The sequence below is a fragment of the Gracilinanus agilis genome, chromosome 1 (genome assembly GCF_016433145.1).
Source record: "Gracilinanus agilis isolate LMUSP501 chromosome 1, AgileGrace, whole genome shotgun sequence".
NCBI lineage: Eukaryota > Metazoa > Chordata > Mammalia > Didelphimorphia > Didelphidae > Gracilinanus > Gracilinanus agilis.
The window spans coordinates 369,846,555-369,869,308 of NC_058130.1; the positions used below are offsets into that span (position 1 = coordinate 369,846,555).

Sequence of the window (22,754 nt, forward strand, 5' to 3'; positions counted from 1 at the left end):
TTAGGTTCAAATCTGACCTCAGACACTTCCCAGCTGTGTGACCCTGGGCAAGTCACTTGACTCCCATTGCCTACCCTTACCACTCTTCTGCCTTGGAATCAATACTGTTTAAGTATTGACTTACTTACTGTAAGGTAAGGGTTTCCAAAAAAAAAAAAAAATCTCTGAAGTGAGGCTTATAAAGTGACAGAAAAAAGGAAATTGTGGACTTCTTTCAACAAAAAGGTACAAAACTTGATTAGCATCTGAATTACTTTTAAATAACTGCATGCTTCTAAAAGTGCTAAAAAAAGAAGAGTTCCCCATTAGTTGGTGACTTAACTTGTTGATTTTGTCTGCTTTGTTAATTTGTTTAACATCTTTTTTATTTTCCTAATCATAGGGTATTCTGTAAACTTCAACCACTAGCTTCAATTAAAAAATAAAAAAAAAGTAGAGAAACCTGAATTAATACAAGTTCTTTTAAATTCCAAAATATCCACTCCAATGGCTAAAGAAATAGAAGGAATGGTGGAGTGAAATGTGGAATCAATGCTGTGCATCAGACATGCATATGTAGAGGTTTGTCCTGGAAAGAAACTGAAAAAGATAAAAAATCATTTCAAAAAAAATTTCAGAGGCAAGCTGAAGCATATGAAGGAATATCAGTTAAGTAGTTCTGATAGTTTGGTCTAGTTCACTTTGTTCTGTTCACGATCCCACTCTTCAGTCTGTTGGGGTGAGAGGATAGTGATAAGGTGGAGTACCAAGGCTAATGGAAATTTACAGGACACTGAGGTTTTCCTCAATAATGAGCTAGATTGGGCAGGATGGAGAAATCAGAGAAGTCCCAGGGTAGTGAAGTCAGGTGAGAAATTATGTCTGTGATAAGATCCTTTCTTAATGAAAATTTCCTTATTTCTCCACCTCCTTTCTAAATTCTTTTTTTTTTTAATACTCTAACCTCATGTCTTCTAAGGCAGAAGAGCAGTAAGGACTAATCAATTGGGGTTAAGTGACTTTCTGAGGGCCATGAAGCTGGGAAGTATCTGAGGTCATATTTGAATCTAGGACCTCGAATCTCTAGACCTGACTCTAAAACCACTGAGTCACCCAGGTGCCCCTTCACTAGCTTTTAATTCTCCTGCTGGAGCCATGAATTTCAAAGCATCCACTTAAGGTAGTTCAACTCAGATACCTCATTTCTTTCCTGGCTGCACTATTTTGGGACTTCTCTGACTTCACCCTGTTGGGCACTCTTTCCTCCTTTATGAACTTCCTTTTATGTGTTGTCTTCATTTATTAGATTTTAAGCTCCTTGAGGGCAGAGACTGCATTTATTTTTTATACTGGTAACCCCCCCCCCCCCCGCCCAGTGCATAGGACAATGCCTAACACATAGTAAGTGCTTTATAAAAATTTTATTGACTTCTGGGCAAGGTTCTTGCAAATGTCTGAGTTCTAAAAAATGTCCTTACTTTCTCCCCATCACCCATTATTCTTATTCTCTGCATTCTCATTTTCTTGAATATATATACTAATGATGTCTGCATTAGTTACTATTAATCCTGTAAACAGGATACTTGTTCATTGCACTTTAAATTCAAACAAACCTAAAAGTATTTTTGCTTAAAATTAGTAAATGGAAGGCATGTCTCCTTAGAACCCTTGAAAGAAAATGATTTATTTAAATTAAAAGGTAGCAAAGGGGCACCACTCATAAAGAGGAGCTTATCAGGTAGTGCCTAGATAGTAGCTAGTGAAATCAATCAGCAAAGGGTGGGGTAAGAGATAAAATGTGTCCAGGTCCATTCTTCCCAAAATCTCTTCTCTCAAAGAAAAGTCTCTGGACATCTCTATTGAGGATGGTAAGGCAAGGTGTGAAAGCAGGTCTAATTATTCAACAATACAATATTTGGTGTGGCTATATACTTCTATACACATAGGAATTCAAAGTCCCTGTCTTTGAAATTCATTTTAGTCTTCAGAATGGTACTGTGGTTTCAGAGAAAAGCAGCATCATTAATTTGTATTGAATAACCAAGTACATGACAAAAAAAAACCTAGGGATCATTTCCAGGTAACTAGAAGACAATTTGGTGAAAGGGGAGTTCTATTAACTATTTTTACAGGTGAGGAAACTGAGGCAACCAGCAGTTAAGTGACTTTCCCAGAACCACACAACTAGTTGTGTGTGTAATCCATAAAATTTTGAGGTCTCTTGACAGCATTCTGGTCATATATCATTATACACACACCAAATCCTAATACTTATTTAGCAAGAATATAGTTAAAATCAGAAAAAAAATGTAGATAGTAGGGCTGGTTTGAGATTTTCTCTTACCCCATATCATGACCTCTCCAAGAGCAACTTCCCTCACAGGGTACAAGGATCTGATTCTTCAAAATGGATCACCATTCAATCCTCTACTGAGGTCATGCTTTGTTCCACCTGTCTGGGAAGCACTAACCATGTGCAAAGTAGTCTTTGAGACACTGAAGAAGGTTTAAAGATAACTACTTTCACAATTGGATAGGGCAGTGATTCCCAAAGTGGGCGCTACCGCCCCCTGGTGGGTGCTGCAGCAATCCAGGGGGAGCAGTGATGGCCACAGGTGCATTTATCTTTCTGATTAATTGCTATTAAAATTTTTTAAAAATTAATTTCCAGGGGGCTAAGTAATATTTTTTCTGGAAAGGGGGTGGTAGGCCAAAAAAGTTTGAGAACCACTGGGATAGTGGAACTAACAGAATGCAAAAGTAATCATTTTAAAAGGAAGCAATGTAAAAAAGACAAGATAGTAAGTTCAGAGAACTAGCCTCAGAGTAGTCCAAGTCCCTTCATATGAAAAATGTCTTGTGAATCTGGGTAAGACACATGAGCTCTGAATGTCACATCAGAGGTCTTGTCCAGATCATAAGTTTTCTCTTGATGGAATTCAATATGCAAAATGAACCCCAAATTTAGTAAAAAAAAAAAAGAAGAAGAAGAAAAGAAAAGAAAAAAGACTAAACAAAGAATTTTTATAAAACTAATCCTCAATTTTCAGGCAGAAAAATAACTAAAATTTCAGAGGTTCAATTTTCATTGATTATTGGATGTAGTAGCATTTTAGACCCAAAGATTCTTCTTTCCCAAGCAATAGTCTGGCTAATTATCTGTTTTAATAAAAGTTAAAAAACAACAAAACATCTAAATACAGGATGGAAGCTCAGAATTTCAGACTTTTCCCCAAAGGACCCATTTGTATCACCCCTTAATTTACCTATTTTTTTATTTACCTATTTCAAAATATAGTTTATCTAACCTGGAATCTATTTTGCTCTACAAGTATCTGGTTGATCTGAAGAGTAGCAGATGAAAGAAGGAAGACGATCAGTTGGGAAGAAGTAGATCCCACTGACGTAATAGGAGTTGTGAATTTTGGTGCAAATGAGCTTGTGTTTATTTATGGTTAAGATTTTTGCCCCTTAATATTCTGCTGGTGGGATATAAAAATGAACACTGTCAGTTGTATCATGAAGATTCTTTCAATAAATAGCATTTGATTTGTTTGAGAAGTTTCTTCCCTTCTTTGGCAGTGAATTAATTCTATTGAGAATGTTTTCTATTGTTCTGAATCTTTTATGTCAAATCAGAATAAAATATTAGTTTCATTAATTTTAAATCTGTTAGAGCATGGCTCTTATCTTATATAAATTAAGTACACAGTAAAGTGTGCAGATAGGTGGCACAGTGGACAGAGCGTTGAGCCTGGAATCAGAAAAACTCATCTTCCAGAGTTAAAATCTGTCCTCAGACCCTTACCATGTGACCATGGACAAGTCATTTAATCTTGCTTGCCTCAATTTACTCTAATTTGTAAAATGATCCGGACAAGGAAAATAGCAAACCACTCCATTATCTTCACCAAGAAAATCCCAAATGAAGTGAGGAGAGAGTTGGACATGACCGAAAACAACTACATAACAGGGAAGGGAGGAATCCTGGTGAACGCTAATATCAGTAGGTCAAGCCACAAGCTGATTTAGCCTTACACTTGAAGGCTCAAGAGATACATATAGACTTCTAGATTGTCTGAGGCTGTAATCTAGTCCATTGCTTTTTCTCTAATTTAAGTTAAATGAGAAGAAAACTTAACTGATTTGCCTTAGGAAAGTCAGAAGCAAATTAGGTAGGCACAGTCCATTATTATCAGCCACATTTTCCCTTTAGAAGAACATTTAAAAGGTTCATCACCAGAAGGCTGAGACTAGGTCATGACTATGTCTGAGCAAATCATTAAGGTTTTTTAGTAGGGCATGGAAGGTTTGCATTCTGTGTTATTAAAGAGAATATTCACAAAGATAAACTCATGAAGCTTTGAAGTATTGAAGATCATTTTGATTCTCTTTTTCACTTCAATGACACTGCCTCATCTTAGTTTTCTATTTGATAATCCCTTCTCTTCTCTCTCAGTGAAAGTTTGTCTCCAGCTCCTAAATGTGGTCTTCTTTTTAAGACTTTGTACTCATTGTCTCACTTCTCCTCTCTGTAGTTCTTACAAAGGGCAACCTTGGCTTCAGCTACCACTTATGAAGATTATTCCTTAGTCTCTTCAGCTCTTACTTGTGCTCTGATTCTGCAAATCCAACTGTATTTGGAACACTATGATGCGAATTTTTTTTTTCTCATCTCAAAATGAGATTAAATATATTGAAGTCAGAATGTCTGGATTAAAGTCCTGACTCTACAATTTATGACATGCCTTTGTCTTCTCTATAAAATGGATATAATATTTGAACTGCCTAACCCACAGGACTCTGAAGTCCTGTAAGATTACCTTTGTAAGGCAATTTGTAACTACAACATGATGTAAAAATATGATTTGGAAACTATCATATCCTATTATAATCTTCAATAAAGTGACTCCCCTTCCCAACTTTTCCTTAACACATAAATGGGCCCAACATTATTTAGTTCTCTCTCATCAGAAATATGGGACTCCTCCTTCTATTTCCCTGTTTATGATATAAAATAATAAAATGCCAAGAGGTAGGATGATAAGATTTCAGATAGCCAGTCATGAAAGAGCTTTTCACCAGCAATATATAAATGTTTTTTAATTCTGACAAGTGCATTTTGGTATAATATAATTCTAATTCAATATATTTTATGCACTTAAAATTATTCAGGAGTCTATAAAATTTAGCCAGAGAATGAAAGGAATCCCTGACACAAAAAAAATATTAGGAACCGCTCTCTAGTTTAATCCCTTCATTTTACAAATGAGGAAACTGAGGTCTGAAAGGTGAAGCTACTTATCCAGGGTTACAGGTTGGAAAGAAGTATGTATTTGTTCTGGCTCTGCTACCACTTCTCAGGCCAGTCTCTGAGACCTATTTAAATATTTGTCTTTTAAATGCCTCTCACGTTTCAATGCTTTAGGCAACTAGTCAGGTCTATAAGTTGCAGAGAAAATACTGACTTGAAATGATAGAGGATGTTTCTTCATCTGTCTCTTTGCTAACGGAATCACAGGTCCATTCTATAACCCTATTTAATGAAAAGTGAACCCTATTTCCTCATGTAAATAAAAAGTGAACTAATTTAAAAGTTAAATTTTTAAAAAGCATTGGAGAAATTTTCATATGTAAAGGAATAGAAAAATAGATTAGTGGAACAGAAAAGACCATTCAACAAACAGTTGTAAAAAATTATAGTAACTCTGTGTTTAAAAAAAGTAAAGATTCAAGTCTGGGGATAAAAATTCACCTTTTCAAAAAAATTATTGGGAAAACTGGAAAGCAATCTAGCAGAAACTAATGATAGATCAATATCTTATCCCATTTACCAAGATAAGATCAAAATGGTGCATGACTTAGGCATAAAGGGAGATATTATAGGCAAATTATAACAAGGAAAATTTATCAGATTTATGGATAGGAGAATAATTTAGGAACAGATAAGAGATAGAACACATTGTGAGATATAAAATGGGAAAGAATGTGGAAATAAGACATAGTTTTATATAAACATACATCATTGTCAAATGTTGCCTTCTCTAATGAGGGGAGCAAGAGGAAATAAGGGAATTAACTTGGGTATTTTAATGTCACAAATAAATTTAAAAAATTTTAAATTAAATAAACGTAAAGGTGATATTACTTTAATATACAAAACAATGAATATAAGGAATATAGAGGCATGGAAAGCCTACATCGACATATATACAAACCTAGGAAAACAAATATATATCTCCTTTATAGATGTCTATAGATATATATGTATGCACATATGAATGTATTTATAGGAATATAACATCAATTGGGCACAACCAGTAAAACAACATATATAATGGCTTCAATGATGTAAATGAAAATAACAAGAAAATAAACTAAACTGAGGAATGTGAAGTCATAATGACCAAGCTGGGTCCTAAAAAAGAGCTATGAGAGTGTATCTCCCTTTCTTCTTTGTAGAAGTGAGGAGCTATGGATGTGATACACTATTTAGTATAACACTCTACTTGGACGTACTGAACTGCTCCCATCACACAACTCTAAAAGATTTTTCTGTTTTAAAAGATGGGTCTCTGGCAGATATAAGTGGCGTATACATAAAAGATAAAAAAAAAAAATTTTAAGCAAACAAAAAAAAAGAATATTATTTTGTCCTTAAATATACATCATATTTCCAGGTAAGAAGTGCTTTGAAAATCCAGGATGGTTCATTTAAAATAGCTCTTCAGATATCATACTTACAGTTTTCAAATGGCACTGTATATTTGAAAGTATGTAAATCAAGGTCATAATATTATTTGAATTCAATATTAATATATCCATAGTTAAAAACTGAAACAGCACTCACATTTATAAACAATTTTTTCCTGACGTCTCCCTCAACCACTCTGAATATCAAAAGAGGAATGTTTTCATCAGACTGTCAGAAAAAGGAGGAAAAAAATGCACAACATCTATTTGTTTTAGATTTCATTTAGACCTTCCAAAAAAAATAGCAAAACCCAGAGGCAAGATTTGTTAAGAGGAGAGGCCAAGTTCTACTCGAGTTCTCACAATAGTGCCCACATATACAGTACTTGTTGAACAAATTCAGATTTATTGAAAGTAAACATTTACATTGGCTACAATGTTATAACTGTTACAAAGCTGGATAAAAGAGGCTAAAGTAGCAATAGAAAGCAAGTGCCGTAAAAAGTGAATAGAGAAAATATTTGGCCTTAGTGATCTTTTGGCAGTATTTACATTATGTACATATTGTTAAATATTTATAATAACTCTAAGGCACCAGAGGCTAAATAGCAGGCTGCGATACTATTTTGTGCACAAAATTCAAGAAATTTGTCAAAAGGCTGTATAGTTAAAGAAACAGAGGCATACCTTAATGTTTACATAAAGGAATGACTGTATTTTTTTTTACTCAAAAGTTACAATAAATATTGGGCAAATTGAAAAAAATAAGTTTAGAACATTAATTTATGTTGAATGTATCAGGATTATTTTTATTGACTTGCTGGTAAATGTTTAATGTCATCTATTCTTCAACACAGCTTTTTCACACTCTAGATATGTTTTGTCTAAAAGCTACTTAAATTCTTTTGACCTACAAAAACTTATACCTAATATATCATACTGTATACAAAACTTCAAAGAAATATTGGCTGGGTAATAATATACATCAATTCTACATTGTGATAAAAAATAAAAATCACTAGGAATCAACTGCCCAAAATTTTCAAAACTTCAGTTGGCAAACTGAAAGAAGTTGCCTCTTTCCTCTTCCTAATTTTCACCCACAGAGGTTGAAGTTTCACCAAGTGTATGAAAACCAGTCGATGTAGAATGCTAGTAAACTAAGGAATCGTTAGTTTTGGATTTAAACATATCTCTGTTTCGGGACATTAATGCCTTGAATAGACATTTTACTGTATTCTCAAGAGTTTATGAGGGGCAAAGTTGATAATCCCTTTGCCTGCGAATGGCTGGATTACTAAGCAATTGATGATTTTCTCCAATTTGTGATATATTCTCTTTCCTCCTCATTTTCATGCAAAACACTGGCCTCTCTTTTATCCTGAGGTAGTGTTGTAATGAAACATTCAGTCAAGACAGATTTACACTATGTTATTTCTTAGTCATTAGATCCAAAATGTCCAAAGAAGCAACTTGACATTAATTTCCATTCAAGGGAATGAAACCATAGGGTTGAGTTAAAATTTATGATACATCAAAGTATAGACTAACCAAATCACCCAAATTCCTTAACAAGGTCTATGAATGCGGTCCCTTAAATTTTCTGTCCCCATGGCGTTCATACCATATTTAATAGCATTATAGTACTTGTATTTCAACCTTCTAAAATCCATTTAACCGTACTCATTGAATGATGAATCTTAACTGTATATGTTTAGTGTTGTCTACTTTTGCCAGAGGGGAAGAAAATTGAAGAATTTACTCTATGACATCTTAAAATTTCTTGTAACAAGTATCTACTGTGTGAAGTGAGTGTCAGGGTTCATTTTAGTGATTAAAAATTACTTGACAATAAATAAGGATTTAAAGTTGCATGTATTTATCTCAAATTTTAATTAAAAAAACCCTTAACTCGTTTCAACAATTTACCAAAGCCAACTACCAGCAAAGCAAAACAAAAACAAAGATCCTTTTCATGAAAACGTAATTGCCCAACTCTAATTCAACAGGCTATAAGAACATCATTAACTTTTACCCTTTTCAAATATTGTATGAATATATTTCTTCCCGTGTCACAAATGATGTCATAAAAGGACATTCATTTAAATAGCAAAATGTTTACATAGGAAGTTAAGGAGAAATAAGATTCTTTAAATCAGCTCCTCTCTTTGTCTTTTCTACTCCATTTCCTGTACCTGATCACATCTCAAGGAGGAAAATAATTTATTAGCTTGTTCAGTGGATTCTTCTTCAGTATCAATGTGTACAAAATTAATATATTATACAGCATCAGTAAACAATTTTCAAGTGATTAAGAAAAAACACTAGTACAGTATTAAAATCTAGAATCATTGAACAAGTCAGTACTCAACAAATATTTTTAAATTGGGCTACTGAATTGAGAAATAATCAGAATATTTAACCCCTTGAATATTAATGTCGTTAAATCACCCCCTGGATTTCTGAGTCACACTATCTCCTTAATCAGTAAGTTTTTGCAAATAAATTTAGATTAAGATAATTTTATGTGACACTCTCTTTACAATTAGACTGTAATGTCACCACATATGTTTCGTTTGCAAATTGATCATTAAAAATGAGCTCTGCTTAGATACTTTGCCCAGGAAGATTCAGCTAAATAATTCTCATACCTAATCTTGACTAATCACCTGAAATTTAGTCATATCTGCAATATAATACTGCTAAAGTCATCCTCAATCATAGGAGAGGGCTTTGATTGTATTTTTTTTTCACTCAGATCATTACAATGTATTTTAAGTTTAATGTGATTAGAGAAAAATTTTGCTCCATTTACATTCAGTCACTTAGCATTAAATATAATAACTACTCTTTCTTCATTTGTTAACTTGGCAATTACCTTCATACTTCATGGGTTTTCTTTTCCAGGGGCCTACAAAATGTACATCTTATTCCATTATTTTTCATATATCTCAGAAACTGAGTAGGTAAAACATGTACTTCTTTGATGACCTGGAAAGGCTAGGTAAAGACATGCAGAGTCTTCTCTTACTCTGCAGAAAGCTCCCCAAATGAACCTATTCACACTGGGGGGGGTTCAACCTCCTTCCTCTAAAGGCAACTCTTACCCTTGGATAAGGCATGGATCCAAAGGTATCCAATTGCAAAGATCAACAGTAATCAGGTGTAAGCAGATGCTAGCATAATGATCAATATTTCCAAACTTGATCATTAACAATTTTTATGCTTGAATACATATGTATAGGATGGTTTTCCTAATCTTTTAAATGCCCAAAAGAGGCTATTTTCACATGAGATTTTGATAGGTCAGAATTAGAAATGATTAATAATTGATGTATAGGGCTGGGTGGGTATATATTCATGTTTATGTTAATGAAATAAATAATACTAGATATAAACCTTGATTCCAGGCTCAGAATTGCATGGCAGTCCCATCAGTGTAAGTGCTGATAGGAATGGCCCAATTTCACAAAGATCCCTTAGGAAATGGAATACTATTAAGCTCCATCATCAACCTTGGGATATGGGGAAAGAGGCATGATTTCATAAGCATGTAACTCTTTAAAAGCTGGTGTTTGAATGGATACTGTAATTTATAAACGTATTGGCTTTCTTTTAATATAAAAGAAGCTTTAATGTCTTCTTTCTCAATATGAAAAAAAATAAGTTTTATTAGATGGAAAAATGTAAAAAACCTGACATAACAAAAAAGTATTGTAATACTTTAAAAATAGAATCATATAACATCAGAGTTTGAAGAGACCTTAGGGATCATTTAGTTCCATCTGGTCCCTTTTTCTGGACGTGGAAACTGATGCCCAAGGTCACAAAGAAAGTTAGTGACAGGGCAAAGACCAAAAGGCAAGCCTCCTGCAAATCTAGTTCAGTCCTTTTCCCATTGACCAACACTGCTTCCGTTCCCATTGTAGGAATGAAAAAAAATTTCAGGAATTGATTGAATAAATGACCATCAAATTTTAAGTATTAAACATTGTAATTTTTTGTGTAGAAATTTATCAGTACCCCAAAACTGTGAACTTTAAATAATGAACTTTCATATATTTGAAGTTGAACAGGTACAATATTTTCATTAGCCTATTATGTAAAACAAGGGCAATTAGAAAAATTGTACAGAAATATTTTTAATGGAAATTTATCCATAATTTCAATGAAGGGGCTAGGAGTTGGCTCATATCTTGATGAGATCCAGATTTACTGATTATGAAGGTTATGTCTTCCTATAGGATGAGGATAATATCCTAGATTTGCACCATCAGTGTGGTCACATATATGTGTGTGTGCATGTATAAGCTATATGTATAGTAATATTTGTATACACACATATATGCATATATATGCAAAACACTTACTTTTTTGGCAAGGAACTGCATCTAAATCCTAGTTATTTTTTGCATTAGGAAAAAAAACTAGAATAAGTAACATCCCTTCCATGACATTCTAATGTTCCATAGTACTAATAAATATAGTACATCAGAATGTACAAACATAATACTTATTGCAAAGTATCCTGTATAGATGTAGGCTCCATTATAAAATATTCTCTCTTTGTTCTATTTTGGTTAACCTAAATTTAAAATGCCGGTATATAATACCAAAATGTCCAATTAAAGAATTTAATATAAAAATATCAGCACAAAACTCCTTTTTAAATCTTTTTATTGTGAGCAGCCCAAACTTTTGTTTAAGTGCTGTTGAATTTTATTACTAGATTCCATATCCCTACAGTTGGTAAATTGCATACCATTTTAGGTATTTCAATGAGACTTAGAAATACTAAGAAAAAATTGGTATTCAAAGGGTTAATTTTGTTTATAATAACAATTTTTTTTCATCTTCTTCAGTTCAAAATCCAGCTTTGAAACCGAGGAAGGCTTTCAAATCATGATAGAGAAACCACTGTAGTCCTTTAGCCAGTTGCAGTTTGGTTACCAATTACCCGGAGAATCTCTTTGTGAATGCCTCCTTCTTGGGTGTTAATGCTTGTATCTCCTACTTGACCATCTTCATAACTAAAAAAATGAAACAAGAAAAATATGAACATTTAAAGAAATTATTTTAAAGCCTTGGGAACTTTTTTCAGTAAATGTTTATCACACAGAAAAAAAATAAGACAACTTATAAAAAAAATTATGTAGCACCACTTCTTTTTTCCAGAAATGCATTTTCCTTTTATTTTATATTTATTTTTTTCAGTTATATGAAAACAAAAATTTTTAACTTTTTTTTAAAAATCATGAGTTCCAAATTATCTCATTCTCCTCCTTCCTTGAAAAGACGAGCAATTTGAAATAGATTATACATATGTAGTCATGCAACACATTTCCATATTTGCCATGTTGCAAAAGAAAATAGAGACAATGATTTTGCAGTTATTGTGTATAATGTTCTCCTGGTTCTGCTCATTTCAATTTGCATTAGTTCATGTAAGTCTTCTGGGATTTTTTTGAAAGCATTCTGCTTGTCATTTCTTAGAGCAAAATGGTAGTCCATCACACTCATATGCCACAATTATTTCAGACATTCCTCAAATGATGGGTATCCCCTTCATTTCCAATTTTTTGTCATCACAAAAAGAACTGTTATAAATGTTTGTACATCCAGGTGTTTCCTTTCTTTGATTTCTTTGGGCTATGGACCTGGTAGTGGTATTAGTAGATCAAAAATGGTACGCAAGGTATAAAGTTTTATAGCCAGTTGGGCATAGTTCCATATTACTTTCTGGAATAGAATATACATTTTCAAGTCACCAAAGAAACAAACCATTTTGTTCACCTCCACTACTTTTTTCTTTCTTTTTTTCTTTAATAAACCTTAACTTCATTTTAAAATCAATAGTCATGTATTGACACCAAGATGAAAGAACAATAAGGGCTATGAAATTCAGATTAAGTGACATCCCTAGGATTATGTAGCTAGGAAGTGTCTGAGGCCACATTCAAACTAAAAAATGAGTAGGGGGTAGAGAACCAAATGCAGATAGTGCTAGATCCTCTTAGGGATTACCCTGAATACCCAGCCAGGATCTCCAGATATTCTAATCTCCGGTTAGTGAGAGTGAAACTGAATCACTTTCTCTCACTGGAACAAATGCTTTGGGGACAATTGATATTAAAAGATATACATCTCTTTTATTTTAAGAGGGAATACAAACTAAAGGTCAGAAAAAGGGGTCCCTAACTCTAAGGAATTTAGCTAATTTTCCAAAATCCTCTATGCCCCTCACAAGAGGGAGCCTTCTGGTCTTCTGGCTAACTTATCAGCTCTCTGTTTCTATCTATGTGTTCCCCCAAATCTGACTAAGCTACCTATCTATGACCTTCAGTAGTTAGTTAGATTTATTTCCCAAAAGCTATCTCCAAAAACCATTTTAAATTATCACTAATGGCTAAGTTCACCCGAGGGGGTCTAACCCCTGAGGTAAAACCTCAAAGCCAATCTGACAGGATTTTTTAGATAAAACCTTATGGAAAGCACAGCAGGTATGGTCAGATCCTTTTCTAGATCTTTCCCAGTTAAACAGAGTACCTCCAAAGATGAATTAGGGGGTAATTCCTTCTCCACAGTCAGGTTGAGGTAGATGAGCTCCAATAAGCCTGCCTTTCCTCCACCATTCCTGTACAAGAAGCTCCCAAACTTCTGTAGGAAGTCACTACTCTCTAGAAATTGTCACTTCCAAACTGTTCCTCCTGCCTTTTGCCTGCTAAAATCCTTTCCCTTGAGTTCCTAGTATGTGACTTAAAGACAGCATTCCACATCTCTTAAATCTTATCCTATCTCTACCCTTTTCCCATTACAGAACCTGGGACCTTTCATATCCAGGCCTGGCTCTCTATCCACTGAGCAACCTATCTGTCCTTCCACTTTCAAACACTGCTTTAGCATTGCTTCTCAATCCAGGATTGAGAGTATCAACCATCAATTCCATTCTCTCTTACCCTAATATAAATGTCACCATCTCTCTAACCAAGTTAATGTAGCACATACTCTTAACTTTGAATTTCAATCTTATCTCAGTCATGGGCTTCTCAGCATGGTAGGAATTAGGTTAACTTCCCCCTTACTTTTCCGTGTTTTCTGACTTGCCCTCATCTTATTTATTTAACATTTCACCATTAATTATAATCTTTTTCTCTCTCCTCCCTAGCCTCACAGTGACATCTTTCTGTGCTCACACTTTTTCTTTTTAATCTTCCCCACATTAGAGATATTATTCAGTTTCTTAAGATCTTATTTCTATACTTTTTGAGTATACTTCTCAAATACAAGTAATTCTTTGAACTCTAGCTAAGAAAAAAATCCATAAAATTCACACAATATTCAACAAACAATTTATGAATATTTTAGTAATAAGAATTTCAGAATAGCTCCTTTCCCTAAATAAACTCAGGTAATGGGAAATTTACTCTGAAGGCATCTATTAAGCTCTCATGATAAGTCACTGAGTATTAGGTAGCAAATTAATTCTTTTCTATAAAAATGGCCTTAGGAGAGCAATTTCAGAGAGATCTAGTAATTAGCTCCAGAACAAAGAATCAAAGAGCCTGAGAGATGAACATGGGCTCCTGTCTTTTCTTCACTGCCTATAAATATCCTATAAGCTGCAGAGCTTGGCAAAATGTGACAGTTAACATCAAGGTAAAATTAGCAAAAAATTTAATTCTTCTGCAGTGATCTATAGTGTTCTCATTATCTTCCTATTATATCTATACACATAATGTTATGATGACCTGGGCAATCTTAGTCAATGCAATCTCAAAAAACTTGTTGATGAATACAAATGTTTTTATGTCATAGTTTCACCCCTGATACTTTTTTTTATGTCCATGCACAAATTCATTGTTTTTGAACTAAGTTCTTTTTTGTATATCTTCATTTATCTTTGCTATGGCCTTCAAAGCACTGTTCAACTTGCTCCTCTATTCCAGGAAGCTGACTAGTTCTACCTACTTCAATATCCAGATAACTGCTTTGGGTTCATTTAGGTACTGGAGACTTCTTGTTAAGTCTGGAAATAATAGGGCATATTGAGATTATAATGGTGTATATCTAATAGGTAAAACATGGAGGACTGGGAAGAAATGGGAGGAAGTTCACTCAAGGCAGAAAAATGGGATATGAATCATGGGGCCTCAAAGGCCATTTATTCCAATTCATTCCTACAGAAGAATTCCACCCTTATGCAATTTCCAAAGAGAGCCTTCAGTTTTTGCTGATGAAAGAAGCCATCATTTCCCAAGACAAGGCAATTCTTTTTTTAACATTTAATAGAGCTTGAATTGAATATATCTCTGACATCCTAGAGCTTCTCTACTCATGGTACCTAGTTTTGCACTCTGTGGTCAAGCAGAGAAAAAATCTAATCCCTCTTCCACAAATATGTAATATAGTAATATGGCCTGATTACCAATTTTCTCTTCAATAGTTCTGGATTCCTTAACTGATTCATGTATAGCATGACCTGATGGCCTTTTACCATTCTGCTGATCTTCCTCTGAATGTTCTCTAGTTTGTTGAGATCCTCCTCATAACATGGCACCCCAAACTAAAAACAATATTGTATTTATAACCTACAGATATATATGGCCCTTGTTCCCAATCATTACCCCATAAGATCTGGCATAAAAACCATGCCAGCTACGAAGGAGAGAATACACTGTCAATAAAGTGATTAACTCGGGCTTACCATAAGGAAACATTTCCTGATTTTTTAGAGGTGTCCAAAACTGGAATAGGCTGTCTCAGAGAGAGTTAGGTTTCCCCATAGAACCTAAATTACCATCGCTCAGGAATATTGATGAAAATACTCATGGTCTTTTCCAATTGGAAGACTTTTATTTTGAGAATTAACCAGACTGATTTGTCTACTTCTGTCAAAGAAGACCAACAAAACAGATTGCTGTAGCTTGCTTCAAATATCAAGATTTTCCCTTCCTACTACTACTCAGTCAACGAGTAGCCACATTAATATTTTCTCCAGAAAAAGAAGTCTATCCTCACTATGAGATATATTTGAAAGTTTTTTTCCCCCCTAAACACAGAACAATGACTGATATCTGAAATATGTAGGAACAATGAAGAAAAATCATTAATTATATTCTGTATCCACATTTCTTCTGAAAAGATCTTTTTTAAAAATTCCTTTTTATATGGACTTCTGCCTTGGTTATAGAGGTCAACTGGGCACAAAATATTGCTGGTGTAAATGAAAGGTTGTGAAATTCAAATATACTTGTGAAATGCAAACAGCATTTAGTAAGATCACTTGACAGTGAAAACAGCTTACCTCAACAAACACTTACCAAATGAAAATTTGACTATAAGCAGAACTATTTCAGAATTTCTCACTCTTTCTTCATTTGGAATATGAACTAAAACTCTCCCACTTTTAGCTATTACATATCTATGTGAAGTTGTATGTATGTGTGTATATATAAATATAATGTGATTTATTCTTTCTCTATTCTATCACTTCTCTTTTTCATAAACATACATCATGGTTTGCTCTTGGCTTTCACTCGTTCATACATGTTTCTATTAAAAATAAAGGTTCTAGGGGAAGCTAGGCGGCTCAGTGGATAGAAAGCCAGGTCTAGAGACAGAAGATCCTGGGTTGAAAATCTAGCCTCAGACTGTACCTTGGCAAATCAGTTAACTTTAATTGCTTTGCTTTTGCCACTCTTTGCCTTAGAACAGATACTTCATATCAATTCTAAGACAGAAGATAAGTTTTAAGATAAAATAATAATAGGAGTCTGGCTGCTTCTAATAAGTACCAAAACTTTGAGAATAGTAATTAGAGAGAGATCAGACCTGTTATTTCTCTGGCATTAAGAACATGTGGATGAGGAAACTCACTCTACTAATTCAAATATGCAGTTTCTCTGAAACTTATAAACTTTAAGAAAGTGGCTTGCCCAGTAATAAAGAATTCTTTAATAGGAATGTGAGATTCAGAAATTTCATTATTTTGGGGCAGCTGGGTAGCTCAGTGGATTGAGAGTCAGGCCTAGATATGGGAGGTCCTAGGTTCAAATCCGGCCTCACAAACTTCCCAGCTGTGTGACCTTGGGCAAGTCACTTAACCCCCATTGCCCACCCTTACCATTCTTCCACCTATGAGCCAATACACAGGAGTTAATGGTTTAAAAAAAAAAGAAATTTCATTATTCTGACAATGAAAATCAATGAGATATGTGGTACCTGAAATGGACTTATAAAAGGAATGATTACTTTCTTTTATGTTGAGTTCAACTAAAGAAAACTGGTACAAAACAGCTGCACAATATGTTTAACACTAATTTAATGTACTTATTTCAGTAAATTTAGAACGTGTATCATCTCCAAACATTATGGAAGGCAATTTGTAATTATACCCAAAGGGCTTTAAAAGATTGCATGCCCTTTGAGCCAGCCATACCACTGCTGGGTTTGTACCTCAAAAGAGAAAAAAAAATTGTACAAAAACATAGCTACATTTTTTGTGGTGGCAAAAAATTGGAAAACAAGAGGGTGTCCCTCGATTGGGGAATGACTGAATAAATTATCACCGTATATGATGGTGATAAAATACTATTGGGCTACAAGGAATAATGAACTGCTTAATTTCTATATGAACTGAAAAGACCTCCATGAACTGATGCAGAGTGAAATGAGCAGATCCAGGAGAACATTGTACACAGAGACTGATGCACTGTGGTAAAATTGAATGTAATGGACTTCTGTACTAGCAGCAATGCAATGATCAAGAACAATCTCATGTAACTTATGTAAAAGAATGCTATCCACACCTAGAGAAAGAATTATGGGAGTTGAAATGCATAAGAAAAACATATAATTTATCACTTGGTTATATGGGTATATGATCTGGGGTTATGGTTTTTAAAAGATTATCGATATAAATAATATGTAAAAAAAGTTTTGAGTAATAAGCATGTATAAAGCAGTGGAATTGCTTGTCAGTTCTGGGAGGGGGGAGGAAAGAAGGGAAAGAGAGAACATGAATCCTGTAACCATGGAAAAATGGTTTAAAAAAAATTAAATAATATGTGTGGGGTGGGGGAAACTAAAAAGACATATATGCCTATTATATTACATGTCATGCACTGAGGATATGAAGACAAAAATGAAACAACTTTTGTCTTCAAGAAGTTTATATTCTACTGGGTGTGGGGAGGGGGAAAGAAACAACTACAGAGACAAGTAAATATAAAATACAAGTGGTTATTTTGAGAGGGGAAGAAAGAGCAACTGGAGGATCCAAAAAGGTTTCAACAAGTAAGTAGCCTTGAAAAGAGTTAGGGATGCTAAGAGGAAGGAGAATATTTCAGACACAGAAACAAACAAGGTTCAGAGGTAGAAGATAAATTATTGTATACTTTTGTTTTTGCTGTTATTGTTCAGTTTTTTCAACTGTGTCACTCTTCATGATCGCAGTCAGGATTTTCTTTGCAAAATTACTGTAGCGCTTAGCCATTTTCTCCTCCAGCTCATTTAACAGATGAGGGAACTGAGACAAACAGGTTTAAGTGATTTGTCCCAGTGTCACACAGCTAGCAAATGTCTGAGGCTAGATTTGAACTCAGGTAGATGAGTCTTCCTGACCCCAGACCTGGTATTTTATATACTGTGTCACTTAGCTGCCCCAAACTATTGTATATAAGGAATAGCAAATATATTATATTGATTAGAATGAAGTGCTGGGAGTGGGTAGGAAGAAAGTAAAGTGAAATCAAGTCTGGAAAGGTAATTTAGAACTTACTGGATTGATTAAGAGCTTTAAAGGCAAAAAAGGAGGATTTATATTTTCAGACAACAGAGAACCAACTAAGCTTCTTAAGCAGTGGGGAGACTGATACAAACAGACCTTTGAATCAGGAATATCACTGTGGAAGCTTTGTGGAGGATGACTTACCAAGGAGACTGACTATTAAGCTAATTAAGATGCCTAATAGTGTACATAAGAGGGAATGAGGGCCTAAGTAGTGACTGAGGCCACTATGAGTAGAGAGCAAGGGAAAACCGAAATTGTAACAGAGAGAAGTTTACAAAAAAGAATGTCAACAAATATTAATTTAATAGCTGTAGTTCAAACTGTGAAATCACTGAGTTGATCCTGATGGAGTTTGAATAAAGCCAGCACTTTCACTGGACACAAATATTCTAGTTGGGAATGAAACAGAAGATCTAAGGCCATTCTGGCTAAAAAAAAAAAAAAAAAGGTAGCCCATGGTTATTTTTGTTGTTGTTGTTGTTATTTTCTTTTGAGAGGGAACAGAAAAGAATTTAGAGTTGGTTCTATTGAGAATCCAAATGCAAAAATAAGTATAATTTCACGGTGAACCTTGGCCATTTCACTTGTAGGGTAATAAATCTCACAGTTCTAAGTCTATAATTTCCCTGCAGTGGTGGATTAACATTGGCTACCCATTTGTGTTCATGTATATTCATTATTTGGGCAATAGGTGTTTTTCTCACCAAGTTTATTTTTAGAATGAGGTTAGTCCCCTTTTGAATGGCCATAACTTCACTGAGAACGGTTTGGAGTACTATAGAGCTAAAGGAATTATTACAATATCCTATGCAATAAGGAATAGCTAGATTCTTCATAATCAATGAGGCAACCTTTGCATATTGACTCTACATAGGGAATCCTCAATGTGTAGAGACTTAAATAAAAAGTTTTTCCCATAGTTATAGTTCACCTATATGATTTTACATAAATCAGTATTTTACAAAAGGATTTTACAAAAATCCTGTATGATTTTAACGTGGGCATGGGAAACAAACTTGGGTTTAGATCTCAGAACAGACGCTAATTAGTTGTGTGACCTGAGGTCAGACATAACAGAATATGCTTCTTCATCTATAAAATGAGGTAAAGAGTAGCACCTATCTCAAGACTGATGAAAGCATCAAAGAGAAAACACATTAAGTACTTCGCAAGCCCCATGGGCCTACATAAACATACATTACTCTTCAAGTGGCATCTCTAAAGCTGAATTTTGACATAATAACTTATTTATATTTTGTATTAAACAGAGAAGAAACATAGGGAGATCTTATATTTTCTACATCATGGTCAGTTGAAGATATAATTTGATGAAAGATGCCATCTTGTTCTTTTCTCAATTATTTACCAAAATTACTTTGCATACACATAATCATGAAGATTTCATAAACATGAGGCAAAACATAAGCATTAGTATCCATTGATTAGTTAACTAATTAATTAATAAAATTGGGTTTTTTTGGTTTTTGGAAGGTAAATATATCACTTGATTCAACTGAGTATGTATTAGGCAGTTAGTATCTATAAAGCACAGTGAACTACCACCTATGATCTTTTCTCTTTTTTTGTAATACTGTCAGGCCTACTAATAATGTGTTCCTCAAAAGTACTACAATATGCAAAATCATATGATAAAAAATCAAAAAGCTTATGGGGAAAATGAATTTAGGGGAGCAATGCATCAAAATGACATCAGTGGTGCATAAAAAGAAGAGTTGTGCTATTCTCAAAATGTTCTCTAATACATCAATTGTGTTACAACAAATTTGTATTTTTCAAGGAAGCATTATAGCATAACTTACTGTATCTCTTTATGATATTTTTTTTAAATCCTCCCTTAGTACCGTTAACATTGTCCCCTCTAGCATGGATTTGTGTGTGTGTGTGTGTGTATCTGATCAGGTCCAGCCATTCTTCCTAGATTCACTTTCTTAAAATACCATTGGCATTTATTACATGGTATTCAGATATAGAAAAATAACAGTTCAATAATAAGTCAGTGGTGAGCATAGTGAGCTATGGAAATGCTGGCTGATATGTTCCATTTATGTATTTTTCACTGTCTTTGGAATTTCATTTTCCAGTGCTCTTTGCATATATGATATGGCTTAGTGAGGCTCGTGTTAAGTTTGCTTTCTACTTTACTGCTTTCTGCTATTTTGGAAGGCTTATATTATCCTTTTCACTGACCTCCACAATGTTTTATAAATGTTTGCTTGCTGATCTCTTTGCCTGGAAAAAGTGTTTACTTGTTTACTCTCTGCTTGATCAAGTGCTTAATCTACGGGACAGTTTCTGGGCTCTCTCTTCCTCCCTGGTGTACTGATTGATTTGTATGAGACACATTTTCCTGAGAAAATGGTACTAGAGTCTTTTTTAATTTCTCATTTTGTGGGATTTCTATGCCTTTAAAAGAAATAGGCAGGGCTCCAGTTGTTATAATAACATACATTGCCATTTTTACATTTTAAAATTATTTTTGTCTTTGAAACTGGTTCCAAAGAGTTAATAGGCTGAGCATATATGATTTTTTTTTAAAGTATTCATTGTTTATGGCCTCTGCAATCTAGTCAATTTACAAGTCTTCAGGCTCTTTCAGTTTTTTTTTAAATATTTCTTAATATTCATTTTTAACCTGTTTACATGCTTCATGCCCCTAATTTCCCCTTCACCCCCCCGCTCTCCCCTCACCCATGGCTGACGCACATTTCCACTGGTTGTAACATGTGTCCTTGTTCAGAGCCTATTTCCAAATTGTTGGTAGTTGCATTGGTGTGGTAGTTTCGAATCTACATCCCCAATCATGTCCTCCTCAACCCATGTGTTCAAGCAATTGTTTACCTTCTATGTTTCCTCTCCTGCAGATCTTCCTCTGAATGTGGGTAGCGTTCTTTACCATAAATCCCTCAGAGCTGTCTTGTGTCATTACATTGTTGCTGGTACAGAAGTCCATTACATTCGATTTTACCACAGTGTATCAGTCTCTGTGTACAATGTTCTCCTGGCTCTGCTCCTTTCACTCTACATCAGTTCCTGGAGGTCTTTCCAGTTCACCTGGAACTCCTCCAGTTTATTATTCCTTTGAGCACAATAGTATTCCATCACCCGCATATGCCACAGTTTGTTCAGCCATTCCCCAATTGAAGGGCATACCCTCCTTTTCCAGTTTTTTGCCACCACAAAAAGTGCAGCTATAAATATTTTCGTACAAGTCTGTTTATCTATGATCTCTTTGGGGTACAAAACCAACAATGGTATGGCTGGATCAAAGGGCAGGCATTCTTTTAAAGCCCTTTGAGCATAGTTCCAAATTGCCAGCCAGAATGGTTGGATCAGTTCACAACTCCACCAGCAATGCATTAATGTCCCAATTTTGCCACATCCCCTCCAGCATTCATTACTCTCCCCTTCTTTCATTTTAGCCAATCTGCTAGGTGTGAGGTGATACCACAGAGTTGTTTTGATTTGCATTTCTCTAATTATTAGAGATTTGGAACACTTTCTCATGTGCTTATTGATACTTTTGATTTCTTTACCTGAAAATTGCCTATTCATGTCTCTTGCCCATTTATCAATTGGGGAATGGCTTGATTTTTCATACAATTGCTTTAACTCCTTGTATATTTGAGTAATTAGACAGGCTCTTTCAGTTTTGTTTTGTTTTCTTTTCTTTTTAAATGCTGAATCTTAGTCCCAACATAGACTTCACTATCCTGCTTTGTGCTCACCTTCCAACTGAAATACTCAGTTTTAATATGTGTTGTCAGTTAGAAGGATATTGTCAAAGTTCTGTTTATATCCTTTGTAAAGAATATTCATCTATCTGCTCTTACATCATCACTTTGAGATGAGATGGAAAAATATTGCAGTAAAGGACATTTTGTTGCATTTAAGTGCACAAAATCAACTTTGCCACCTCTTTTATTCCCCTTAGTTGAAACAAAATATATCTCCTGCCTCCCAGTCCTGGCTACCAACTTTTTCACTACTCTGACATCCATACTGGAGAAATTGAGGATCTCATAGGACTGAGGTACTTTCTAATCTATTTTATAGGTGATCATCAAAAAAAAATGTATGTATATTATATATATATATATATATATATATATATATATATATATATATATGTATCACCTAGTAGTCAGCTCCTACTGTTGTCAGCTTGAAGTGAGGTTGGTCTTTGTATAGCAGTTTATGTTTGTGCCAAGGCCCATACTTAATGTCTTTTAAGTTGGTAAAACAAAACAGACTTCTATTCCACTGGAAAAGC

The 22,754-nt window shown here is 34.4% G+C and overlaps 1 protein-coding gene across 1 annotated transcript in view; it reads right to left on the minus strand.

The window, feature by feature from the left end:
• Nucleotides 1-11,384: 11,384 nt before the first annotated feature.
• The window catches only part of PARP8 (poly(ADP-ribose) polymerase family member 8), a 227,250-nt gene continuing 215,880 nt past the window's right edge, over nucleotides 11,385-22,754 (minus strand). Inside the window, exon 24 of the mRNA XM_044681226.1 lies at nucleotides 11,385-11,702. Coding sequence (XP_044537161.1) covers nucleotides 11,600-11,702 — 103 coding nt within the window. The 3' untranslated portion in view covers nucleotides 11,385-11,599. The remainder of the gene's footprint in view (nucleotides 11,703-22,754) is intronic.